Consider the following 12,413-nt stretch of genomic DNA (forward strand, 5'->3'; position numbering starts at 1 on the left):
TAGCCATTTAATTAGCCAATCATACAAGTTAGACTGGTTATTTAATTATGAAGTATTTAGGACAGCCCAGTTTGTTTCTAGAGCCTGGAGTAGAAGACAATCCCAGCTCTTCAATAGAGGGTATGCGCGTGACATCATCACCAAACCAGGAAGTTATGCAGGAAGGCCTACTGAGTGGCAAAAACGACTTTCTGGCCTTGACAGCCCATACATACAAACAGAAAAGTCCTATTTGATTGCATTAAACAACGTTAAACAATGTTAAACTCACTTTGCATGTTGCTTTGCCACTCGATTTGCCACTCGATGTGCCATTCACTTTAAGCATGCGCATACCCTCTATAGGTACATGTGTCTCCTGCAGGCCTAATGGTGTATTTTATTTTATGGTATTTTATTTTATGTTGTATGTTATGTAATCTGCTCGTAAGGATCTGGAGTGTCAGTTTGGTATTCACTTGATCATTGTTTGCAAACCGTCATGTCGGTTTATTGTAATTGTTTATGTAAACTGTAAAAAGTGTCCTGTAAGTCCATACAGGCTGGGCTTCTTCGGAAGCATGACACTTAAATAAAGAATCAATCAATCAATCAAATCATACCATGCGCACAAACATTGCTTCTGGCTATAGTCAAATCTACCACTTTATTGAGCATCTTGGCTCCACTTGAGATGCTCAAACCTCATTGGTTAAAGCAGTGGTGTCTCTCAGAGGCACATTAAAGTGTTGGCCTTGTATTCTGCTGCACGTGGTCATAACAACCAACCAGCCTTATGAACTGGACTTCCATAACTGTGTGTTGTCTTGAAAAATTATTTCAAATGTCCGTCCCACCAAAAGTATAGTAATTCATTGTAATACATGTAATTAATGCTGTACTATACTTTTTATTTAGTAACATTCATTTTTGTCACACACTTGAAACACAATATGAATTTAGGGAACGTTTAGTAAAAATAAGTCACCACAGAATGTAAAGTTTAAAACCCATTTTGGGCGGGAACCCCTTTTGGTGTTAGCATTATGTTATGCTTTAGCTATTGAAAAATAGCAGATCTACAAGCTCGTAGCGCGCCACCGAGTGGCGCGCTACGAGCTTGTAGGTCTGCTATTTTTGAAAAATCGAAGAACGACTGACATAGAAACATAGCTTTTTCAGAAAACTGTCAGGACATTTTTAGAATCTGATCTCAGGTCAAAATGGGTTTAAGGGCAGCAGTGGCTCAGGAGGTGGAGAGTGGCCTGCAGGCCGCTTGGGAATCTGAAGGTTCCCGGACCAGTGAAATCCCCAGTTGCTCATCATGGCTTAGTTATAGGGCCGAAGTATACTTGAGCAAAGACACTACTGCTCTCCATGAGCACTTTACAGGGATTGTGCATTACATTCACCCATACACACATACCGATGCCGGAGGAGGAAACCATGCAAGGCACCAACCTGCACATCGGGAGCAATTAGGGGTCCAGTGTCTTGCTCAAGGACACATCGACACTAACTAGCCCGGGTTCGAACTGGGAACCTTAATTGCGGTTTCCATCCGGTCACTCTACCCCTGAGCCACTGCCACCCCTAACATGCATCTGGTATCAATGTATCATTGTGCACAGATGTCAGTCTGCACCATTACCTTAATTACCAAGTTACTCCCCAGCATCCGTATTGTGCTGAAGACAGCAGATCGACAAGCTCTCAACGTGTCACGCTGCGTTGTGAGCTTATCACTTATCCATATCAACTCTCCCCACAATAACAGAAAAGAGGACACTAGCATAGAGCCCTGAGGGACTCCACTCAACCACATGGGGTTTAAGTGGTTATAATTCATAGCAATATATAAAGGACAAAACACAATGTTATGGAAAATAAATGTTCTCTTTTCTGTGGAGCAGACGGGTTGAGCTGGATATGCGGTATGCTTCTCTAGCGTAGAAGGTGTATGTTCCTACAGAGACAGGTGGAGTAGGAGGTGTATGTTCCTGCAGAGACAGGTGGAGTAGGAGGTGTATGTTCCTGCAGAGACAGGTGGAGTAGGAGGTGTATGTTCCTGCAGAGACAGGTGGAGTAGGAGGTGTATGTTCCTGCAGAGACAGGTGGAGTAGGAGGTGTATGTTCCTGCAGAGACAGGTGGAGTAGGAGGTGTATGTTCCTGCAGAGACAGGTGGAGTAGGAGGTGTATGTTCCTGCAGAGACAGATGGAGTAGGAGGTGAATGTTTCTATAGAAACTGGTGGGGTAGGCGTAGTACTGTAGGAGCTGAATGTTGGAGTATAGGGGTGTATGCTTCTACAGAGACAGGTGGAGTAGGAGGTGAATGTTGGAGTATAGGGGTGTATGTTTCTACAGAGACAGGTGGAGGAGGAGGTGAATGTTGGAGTATAGGGGTGTATGTTTCTACAGAGACAGGTGGAGTAGGAGGTGAATGTTGGAGTATAGGGGTGTATGTTTCTACAGAGACAGGTGGAGGAGGAGGTGAATGTTGGAGTATAGGGGTGTATGTTTCTACAGAGACAGGTGGAGGAGGAGGTGAATGTTGGAGTATAGGGGTGTATGTTTCTACAGAGACAGGTGGAGTAGGAGGTGAATGTTGGAGTATAGGGGTGTATGTTTCTACAGAGACAGGTGGAGTAGGAGGTGAATGTTGGAGTATAGGGGTGTATGTTTCTACAGAGACAGGTGGAGTAGGAGGTGAATGTTGGAGTATAGGGGTGTATGTTTCTACAGAGACAGGTGGAGGAGGAGGTGAATGTTGGAGTATAGGGGTGTATGTTTCTACACAGAGACAGGTGGAGGAGGTGCATGTTGTCATTCAGCCTCCTGCTGCTCCTGGTATGTGAGGAGGAGCCCAGCCGCTGCTGTCTTGTTGTGTCTCTGAGCCTCCTGCAGAGGACTGTTGCCCCACCTGAGCCATAAAACAAACACACCCAATGAAAGTTAGTTTAAAAAAAAAAAGATAATCATTTTTATAACATTGTTTCTGAAAGTCAGGTCCGGGGACCGGTGTGGTCCTTATATTACACGGGTCCTGATCGGATCGGGAGATCGGAAATCAGCTCCGATCTCAAAAGATTTTCAAAAGATCGGAATCGGGGAGAAAAGATCGGATTATTAATTGTCTGATGTAAATCTCAAAGAAAGATGTATAAGCAATGAGATTTTGTTAAAAAAACTGTTGTGTTTATGCTAGTTGTTTTCCTTCTGGTCCCGGTCAGAGATCATCAAACAAAGACTAGTCACACTCAGAAGCGTGAAAAACACCTATGATGAAAACAAAAGGAAATGCAACCCCGCTATGATGGGATAGGTGTCTGTAGTACTCTCTCTGAATGAGAGAGATACTCTTTAAGAGTTTTAACTTGACTATATTCACTCTAATTAACCAATACATCATTATTTTGCTATGATTACATGCTTTCATAGAAAGAAAAAAAACCCCACAATGACAGTCATTCTAATAAAAGTATAGTCACATTTTGCCTTTCAATAATTGAAAGGCAACACAACAGACTACACTAGAGTGACATACATTAAGATATTTGCTATTGTGATATGGCATAAGTGTTATATAAAAACATAAAGATCGGTATCGGTATGTCTCAAAATAAAATCGGATCAGGAGCAAAAAAACGTGATCGGGACATTCCTTTGGTTCCATTTGTACTCTCGTAGAGTTACACTGAGGATTTTAGGGGGTATAACGGGGTCCCAGGGATAATAAACGAAAACAAAAAACAAATGAGGGCCCATGTTATATCATGACATGTCTAATAGAGTTATATTGAAAAGGTTGAGAATCACTTATCCCATTTTGGGCAGGAACCCCTTTTGGTGTTTTAAACATTATGTTATAATTTAGCTATTGAAAAATAGCAGATCTACAAGCTCATAGCTTGTAGGTCTGCTATTTTTGAAAAATCGTGAAAATATTTATTTCAGAAAACTGGAGGATTTAGAAGATTTTTTTTAAATTTCGAGGTCAGGCCTAAATGGTCAACATGATCTGTTGTCCTGTGATGATGGCTGACCTGTCTTTGAGGGCGTGGCTAGCTCCAGTGTTCTCCACCAGAAAGCTGATGACCTCTGTGTGACCTTGGGCAGCGGCCACATGGAGAGCTGACCTGCCGTCGTAGTCCACCGCATTTACTTCCCCTCCAGACAGGAAGTACCTGCATGCAAACAAGGGAGAGAAGAAGAAAAGCTTCCTTTAATCTCTATACCCACAACTAAATCAAGATTATTACATAATCGCCTGGTCGCAATAGTACCACAGACGAAAAACTGTCTAAGTCCAAATTTCATTCTGACCCCTCCACGAAAAGGCCTTGTTGTCCTGACCCCTTATCTATCATTTATACATTATGGATAAATAGTGTGGACTTAGACTGTTTTTCGTCTGTAGTATTCATAGATCGCATAATCAATCATTCATCTGTACTAGTAGTATAAATGAATCTGTTGAAAAATCTTCATACATTTTCAAAAAATTGCAGAAATAGCTCACAATGCATATTTGTAAAAATAATTGAAAGTCAAAGATACATGTTTTATTTATACTTTATGTTCGAATGTTCAATGCCAAACAAATAATTCAAATTTGCAATACACTGACACCACGCTAGACAGGAATGCCCAAAAACGTCACATCCGGTTTTAGCCTGGGGTAAGAATTTTCTATGGCTGCCAATGCAACTTGGTCCAATCCTTAATCACATGCGGACAAACATCTATGCCGATGCTATCTAACTTGCGGAGGTAGCGTGCCTTGTCCACGGGCAACAGATCTTTCAACGTATGGCATTGCAAATACGTTTGATAATCGCTACTCTGCTCAATATTGTTTTGAAAAGGTCGCAAATTGCATTGCAGTGAACGAGCGCAAATCACAACTTCCCCCGGTGGTGGGCGGAGTCACAGTTTGAGGCGCTGTTTACGTGCTGTGGTGTCAGTGTATGGTCAACTCTGGCATATAGACAGTTGCTGCTGTTTGTCTCAATGTATCTGAAACACAGCAGAGATTATTTCAGCCATTTTTGACCTGCATATATTATGGATTTATACAGTATTTTACCTGCGTAGGGACTGCAGATCTCCTCTAAAGGCAGCCAATAGAATATTCATTATCTGGTAACCCTGGACAACAGAGGACAGAGGACATTATCTGGTAACCCTGGACAACAGAGGACAGAGAACATTATCTGGTAACCCTGGACAACAGAGGACAGAGAACATTATCTGGTAACCCTGGACAACAGAGGACAGGGAACATTATCTGGTAACCCTGGACAACAGAGGACAGAGAACATTATCTGGTAACCCTGGACAACAGAGGACAGAGAACATTATCTGGTAACCCTGGACAACAGAGGACAGAGAACATTATCTGGTAACCCTGCAGGACTACAGAGGACAGAGAACATTATCTGGTAACCCTGGACAACAGAGGACAGAGAACATTATCTGGTAACCCTGGACAACAGAGGACAGAGAACATTATCTGGTAACCCTGGACAACAGAGGACAGAGAACATTATCTGGTAACCCTGGACAACAGAGGACAGAGAACATTATACAAGTCCAACAGTAAATTTTTACAGCAGCTATATTGACTAGAATAGTATGGTAATGATGATAATATTACGTCCTGTGCAAGTGTTACCATCACAATGATACAAATTAAGGCTTTGTTCCATTTAGTGTTGCAGGGCGTTGAGCCAGCATGCACAATAGAGCGTCGCAGTCCCGCCCCCTTTCATGACGACGCCAGGCCCAGGAAATGAATCACAATGCATTTTTCCCATAGACATTTCAAAAAGTATTTATTTAAAGACCTTTTAAGCGTCGTACGAAGCCAACTCGAGTCGTGACAAATCATGACAACACACACAATATTTTGGACCAAACAAATAATTACATAGAAGAAAAACAACAAAAAAAGTGTTGTAACCTGCCGTTTTTTTCTACTTTCTAATTATTTGTTTGGCCCGAAAAATTGTGTTTGTTGTCATGATTTGTCACGACAAGAGTTGGCTTTGTCCGCGGCGTAAACGTCTTTAAATAAATACTTTCTGAAATGTCTATGAGGAAAATGAACGGAGAATCATTTCCTGGGCCATGGTAGGGAGCGGGACTGCGACGCTCTATATAGCAGCACCAGCAACTGACCCTGACTCTGACCACAATGGAACATTAGTAATTAATAGCACTGGGAACACCTGTACAGGATAGAATAAGTTAAATCAATCAGTAAGTTGTTCCGTCAGTCAGTCAGTCAGTCCGTCTATATTGTGTGTCCATGCAGACCTCAGATTCTGTCTTCCACTGTCTGTAGGCCAGTAGTTGTCTGAATGGAGTCCTGATATCAAAGCAATGCAGTTGAAACAGGGATACCAGCTCCTAGGAAACAACACAGGGCAACATGTAGATTTACACATACTGTACCTAAATTTAAGTTTGAGGAGATCAGGTGCACCAGTCAAATTAAAGCATATTCCAGGGATCTTAAAGTTATATAGTCTAAGTTCGCTTTAGGTATGGAATATGTAAATTCAGGCATTTATCCCTCTAGTCAAATTTCAAATTCAAGCACATCCAAGTTTCCCCAGCAACTGTACTAGCCATGCTTGCCGTGCTTTAAATTAATACAAAATGATGACGCAAAAACAGAGATGTGGTTCTCTTAGAACAGTCTCTTCTACTAGTGTGCAAATGTAACATTGCATTTGCACACTACACTCTCAGAGACCCGTAAGGGGTGGATTTGGAGCCCTGGTGGATCCGGACTAGACGTTGAGAAACAGTGATATAAACCACAGGATGGATCCCTTAGTTGTATGTGATGGTTACCTGACAGAAGTGGACAGCCCTCCAGGGGTTCCTGTGAGCATCGAGCTGGGGAGAGGAACAGAACAGACCCAGGACCCCAGGAATAACAGCCAGCAGAACCCCATGCTGACTGGATACCGCTGGGACAGATGTCTGGAGGACCAACACACATTGCGTTGTGAGATTGTAGTTCGGCTATTTTTTTACAAAAAATAGGGCTTAAGTGATTCATTCATAATGTAATTGTTTGTAAGATCGGGTCCTGGGGACGGCAAGGGGTCTCGATCTGAAAAAGTTTGGGAACCTCAGGTATAGATGGTTCGGTTCCACGCAAACGTTCTCATGATGCTAGGAGTCAACAAGCCAAACCATTGTTAGACCCATCCGGTTCGCTGGTGGTTGGTTCAAATTATATTGGTTATCATCAAGCGTTGATTTAGTGTTATATTATACAATGCTGGAGTACACAATGGTTATGGTCATGGAGAGAGAAACGCAAAAGATACTTTCTCTGAGTATACGCACGCACGCACGCACGCACGCACGCACGCACGCACGCACATCTTGCCCCAATGCATTTCCAATGGAAGTCACATGGTTTGACACAACATTTGTGTTGTACGGCTTTCGGCTGTGTTTCGACTGCCCCCCACCCCCTCATACAACACTAATGTTGTGTCAAACCATGTGACTCCCATTGGAAATGAATTGTGAGCTTGCATCAGTAAACAAGTCTCATGCATCAGCTATACATCAATCTGTTGTGAAGGTGTGAGTCAGGCCTAACCTTATAGTGGAACATTCTGGAGTAATCCTTCATTCCCGCCACCTGCATCATGGACAGCATGCTCCTCGTTGCCCCCGGTGACAGCACCTGGTCCCCTGACAGAGGGCAGAGCCCCCCATTAGCCAACGAGGCAGCCAGGGCTGCTCCTGATTCACTGGTCACCTCAGTGGAGGCACACTAGAGAACGGAGAACATTATTAGATCACAGGTTCGCAAATGTTTTTGTGTCAAGGACCCCCAAATTGTGTAATTGCCTTCGGCCTGGTGGAGGCCTGTGTGTGTGTGTGTGTGTGTGTGTGTGTGTGTGTGTGTGTGTGTGTGTGTGTGTGTGTGTGTGTGTGTGTGTGTGTGTGTGTGTGTGTGTGTCCGTCCGTCCGTCCGTCCGTCCGTTACCAGCTAATCTCCCGCACCGTTGGCCCGGCCGATGCCAAACTTTGCACACACACACTCCCATGGATGCCAACGATGAACCTCTGCTCCAAGTTTTCCACAACAGCCTGTTATAGCACCACCATGAGGCAGATGTTCACATTTTTACCTATACCTGCACCAATCTGCGTGAAACGTTGCATGCACACTCCCTAGAGGCCATGGAAAAACCTATGACCTGCATTTTTCACATCTGCCTTTTATAGCGCCACGAGTAGGCCGACCTTTGTAAAACAAATTTTTTGATATTACTCCTTCAGATTCTGTCCAAAAATCCCACAAATCGTTACACACAGTATCTCTATAGTCATGTGCTCAAGGCGTAAGAAGAAATGGCACCCTTTCACATTGGCCTATTATAGCGCCACCAGGAGGCCACAATAACCTGACCTGGCCGGGTGGAGACCTGTGCCCCGAGGGGCACTTTTTCTAGTCATGTATTTGGCCATGGAGCCCCATCTGAAAAGGCTATGGACCCCCAGAAGAGAAGATTTGTGTAAAAAAAGAAAAAAGAAATCCAAACTCACAGTGTTTGCTGGTAGTAGAACATTTTATATATGTTGTACAAAATCATAACTTGGGGTCATTTTTGGGGTCATTATATATGATATATTATATTATATCATTTTTGGGTCATTATATTATATATATTATAATCGTGACAAACATAGTCACATTTGTCACGATTTTTTTTTTTTTTTAATAGCTAAAGCTAAACACAGTGGACAATACCTGCAGAAGCAGGTCCAGCGTTGCGTTGATGTCAGCAGCCTCTGGGAAACACTACAAAACAGACAGAAAGTCAGCTTGACAGACAGGATGTGGACATATAATTTCACACTTCCTGCACTTACACGTTTGTATTTTACTTTTTAGACAGTCGGTAGTACACATGAGAGGGAGACAAAGCAGGAGAGAGACGGTAGAAAAGCCAAGAAAGAGACGGTCTAGGAGAGACAGGCTGTAGGAAAGCAGAGAGGGAGACAGAAGAGACAGAGGGCAGTATTATGCGTGTCTTAAGTACCAGGTCTTATGACTTAACTTAAGACCTTTAGGCGTGGTCAATGCTGTTTGGCCACTCAGAATAGCCAAATGGCATTGATCACGCCTCCAGGTCTTAAGTTAAGTAATAAGATATATATATAATAGATATAATAACGCGCGCGCACCCCCTACTAAGCGTTCAGCACCTCCTACTGTAAACATCTTCCCGCGGCCATGCGCATAATACTGCCCAGAGTCTGAGACAGTAGGAATTAGGAAAGCAGAGAAGAGTAGACAAAAGAGAGGATGCTTTGGTTTGGTGGGATCTGATCTTACTTAGACCTTTTAAGGTACATGTGGGTCTACATACACTTAACCAGTAACAGATGGCGATGGGACACAATCAGATAATGAAACTGGCAGTTGGTTTTAAATCATCCTGGTGACAAAGTGGAGTCAAGGGAACAGAGTTTACCTGTTTCTCCTTGAGGTAGAAGGACAGAGCATGGAGTCTGACGCTGTCCTTCCTGTTGCCCTGGTAACTGACATGACATGAGAAAACAGTCGGTTACAGTACCAAGTCCACTAGCAATATGCCACTATAGCCTATATACAACTTGTGTTCTGTAATGAAATATTCGTGTGTCAGTACATAACTAATATAATTTTACTCACTGTTGTGAATGTGTCGTTTTTATTATTAACTATTTTCTTTTATTGGGGTGCATACTTAGTTTAGACTAGTCATTGGTTAGACATGGGTTTAGGGAGGTTAGGTTTAGGGTGAGGGTTTGTAGTTGTAGGACTAAATGACTGGTCTAACCAATGACTAGTCTAAACCAAAAACTGTCTAAACTAAGTACTGCACCCTTGTTATTTCAGTCCAACTGCGTCTGGTTACTGTGTGAACACCAAGACCAATTTGTTTTGTCTGTGAATGTTCTCAGCCAATAAACAGTTTCATTGTTCAGATGAATGTGTGTGATAATGATACCTGCTACAGTTTAAGTTGACGTTTTCTTTATTACAGAGTCTTCGGATCATGTTCAGCACCTGAAACCCAAACATATGGCTGTGATTCTATGCACTTTCCTTGGTGTTTTCTTCTTTTCATTCTGAACAGTAAACAATTTCCTCTACTGGGTTGCGCAGGGGTATAATTCCTGCCCACTACCGGGGGGGGGGTTTGATTCCCAAACCTTTTAGCTCAAGGCCCAAAAAATTACTTTGATGTCTCCCGGGACCCAAAGTAGTGAAAATAGCTGATCTACAATCTCACAGCACGTCATGATGTGACGTGTTGTGAACTTGTAGGTCTGCAATTTTTCACTATATCGTTAAAGTGTTTATTCTTTTCTAATTCCTGACATTTCTTTGATTGTTGTTTCTTTGATTGAATTATGAAAATATTTTTTCATGAACATTTTTAAACTTTTAGAAAACTAGACCTGTACGTGCCCGTCGACCACCGGCCTACTTGAGAACGATGCAACTTGGGAACCTAATAATACCCGTTGTCATCTTGTCATAGCACCCATTTTAACTGTAGCTGTCTGTGTCCCTTCTGTGCCCATACTGTATATGTAGTATTCAATACCCATTGTCATAGCACCCATTTTAACTGTATCTGGCTGTCATGTTATCTCTGTATTCGTCTGTCTGCCTGTGTCTAAAGAGTGCAAACTGACTATGAAAAGTGGACTGGTTAGTAATCCATTCACTGACACCACGGCACGTAATCAGCGCCTCAAACTGTGACTCCGCCCACCCCCTGGGGAAGTTAGTGATTTATGCTCGTTCATTGCAATGCAATTTGCGGCATTTTCAAAACAATATTGAGCAGAGTAGCGATTATCAAACGTATTTGCAATGCCATACGTTGAAAGATCTGTTGCCCGTGGACAAGGCACGCTACCTCCGCAAGTTAGATAGCATCGGCATAGATGTTTGTCCGTATGTGATTAAGGATTGGACCAAGTTGCATTGGCAGCCATAGAAAATTCTTACCCCAGGCTAAAACCGGATGTGACTTTTTTGGGCGTTCCTGTCTAGCTTGGTGTCAGTGTATTGGCAGGTGTGGGGTTGCCATGGCAATCAACTGGCTGAGGCAGAGGCTAGAAATTGCACAGGTGAGGGCACTTGGGCTAATTAGCCCCTTAGATCTCCATATTTGGGGACAAAAAAATCTCCGTCTGTTGACTTACTGACTCATATTTCTCCTCTTCTTCTGTACACAGCCTCCCAGACATCTACAGTAGGGAGGAAATGACATCACTGTATCAGGAAATGGATGGATGAATGTTTGTGTTAAGGTGTAGTACAGACATTGGGTGGGTTAGCACATGTGGTTTAGTATCATTAAGGTACGAGCAGGTATGTGGTAGGTGTGTTTATTACCTGTAATAAAGATGTTGTAACGATGGCTCCAGTTTCAATGAGAGGACTGTGAGGAACACCTGAAACATAAAACATATAGAACAGAATAGAATAGAGCACCGAAGTCCTAAACTCGCCTCACCAGGCTTTCCACCACCTCGGAGGAAAGCCTGGTCTCTGTTCCAAAAGTGCCGTGTGAACCGGTCTGGAGCAGATGATATCGTTACGTCATGTTGTAGTATTGTTTTGTAGTCGACAGGCAGGAACAACGGGCGGCAACTTCCTTTTCCCTCAAACCGGAAGAATAACAATAAAAGCTCTCGTAGCCTGCAGCTTTTATTGAGAAAAATCAGGTTTGAGGGAAAAGGAAGTTCCGTTTGATTGTTCCTGCCTGTCGACTACAAAACAATACTACAACATGACGTAACGATATCATCCGCTCCCGACCGGATCATATACCCGAAATGAAATGGTGCCCAGGCTACCGAAGTCCTGATGTCACTGTCAGTAGAGGGCACCAGTCCACAGGTTTGTGTACTTTTTATTTGCATTGAAATCCCCATAGGCGGATTTTAGATCTCTTCATATAAGAACTGTGTTTGAAAAATAAACCGATCATCCCGGCCTTTTCACTCATATGGATATGAAGCATCGACTGAAGGTGGAAATGTACAAATATACCCAAAGAGTAACACAATAAGCGCTAGAAACGAGTCAAACATCCCAAAGACTACATTTCCGGGTAGGCGGGGTGGCTGCAGCTGCCCGTCGCACAACAGAAACTGTTAATTACGTTTTTTTATTTTTTTGTATTGATATTTAATGTTTCGTGGTTACTACAAGTCGAGTCACTGCCAGCTGAGCTTACGTCAACGAGGAATCTCAGGAACGCAATGTTTTGACAGCTGGGCGTGAAGTATATTAGCTTTCATACTCTTTCTTTTTTTTTTAAGATATTTTTTTGCGGCTTACGCCTTTTATTGGTTTTTGAAGGGACAGGCAGTAGGCTGACAGGA

At 42.9% G+C, this 12,413-nt stretch overlaps 1 protein-coding gene across 1 annotated transcript in view; it reads right to left on the reverse strand.

Moving 5' to 3' along the window:
- Positions 1 to 2,750: 2,750 nt before the first annotated feature.
- The window catches only part of glsl (glutaminase like), a 12,138-nt gene continuing 2,475 nt past the window's right edge, over positions 2,751 to 12,413 (reverse strand). Inside the window, exons 7-17 of the mRNA XM_079501913.1 lie at positions 11,419 to 11,477; positions 11,226 to 11,270; positions 10,016 to 10,074; positions 9,497 to 9,563; positions 8,770 to 8,820; positions 7,609 to 7,785; positions 6,843 to 6,974; positions 6,300 to 6,392; positions 5,068 to 5,129; positions 4,025 to 4,165; positions 2,751 to 2,901 (exon numbers count right to left, since the gene is read on the reverse strand). Of these exons, the coding sequence (XP_079358039.1) occupies positions 2,805 to 2,901; positions 4,025 to 4,165; positions 5,068 to 5,129; positions 6,300 to 6,392; positions 6,843 to 6,974; positions 7,609 to 7,785; positions 8,770 to 8,820; positions 9,497 to 9,563; positions 10,016 to 10,074; positions 11,226 to 11,270; positions 11,419 to 11,477 (983 nt within the window). The 3' untranslated portion in view covers positions 2,751 to 2,804. The remainder of the gene's footprint in view (positions 2,902 to 4,024; positions 4,166 to 5,067; positions 5,130 to 6,299; positions 6,393 to 6,842; positions 6,975 to 7,608; positions 7,786 to 8,769; positions 8,821 to 9,496; positions 9,564 to 10,015; positions 10,075 to 11,225; positions 11,271 to 11,418; positions 11,478 to 12,413) is intronic.

The sequence above is a fragment of the Electrona antarctica genome (assembly GCF_951216825.1).
Source record: "Electrona antarctica genome assembly, chromosome: 5".
Lineage (NCBI taxonomy): Eukaryota > Metazoa > Chordata > Actinopteri > Myctophiformes > Myctophidae > Electrona > Electrona antarctica.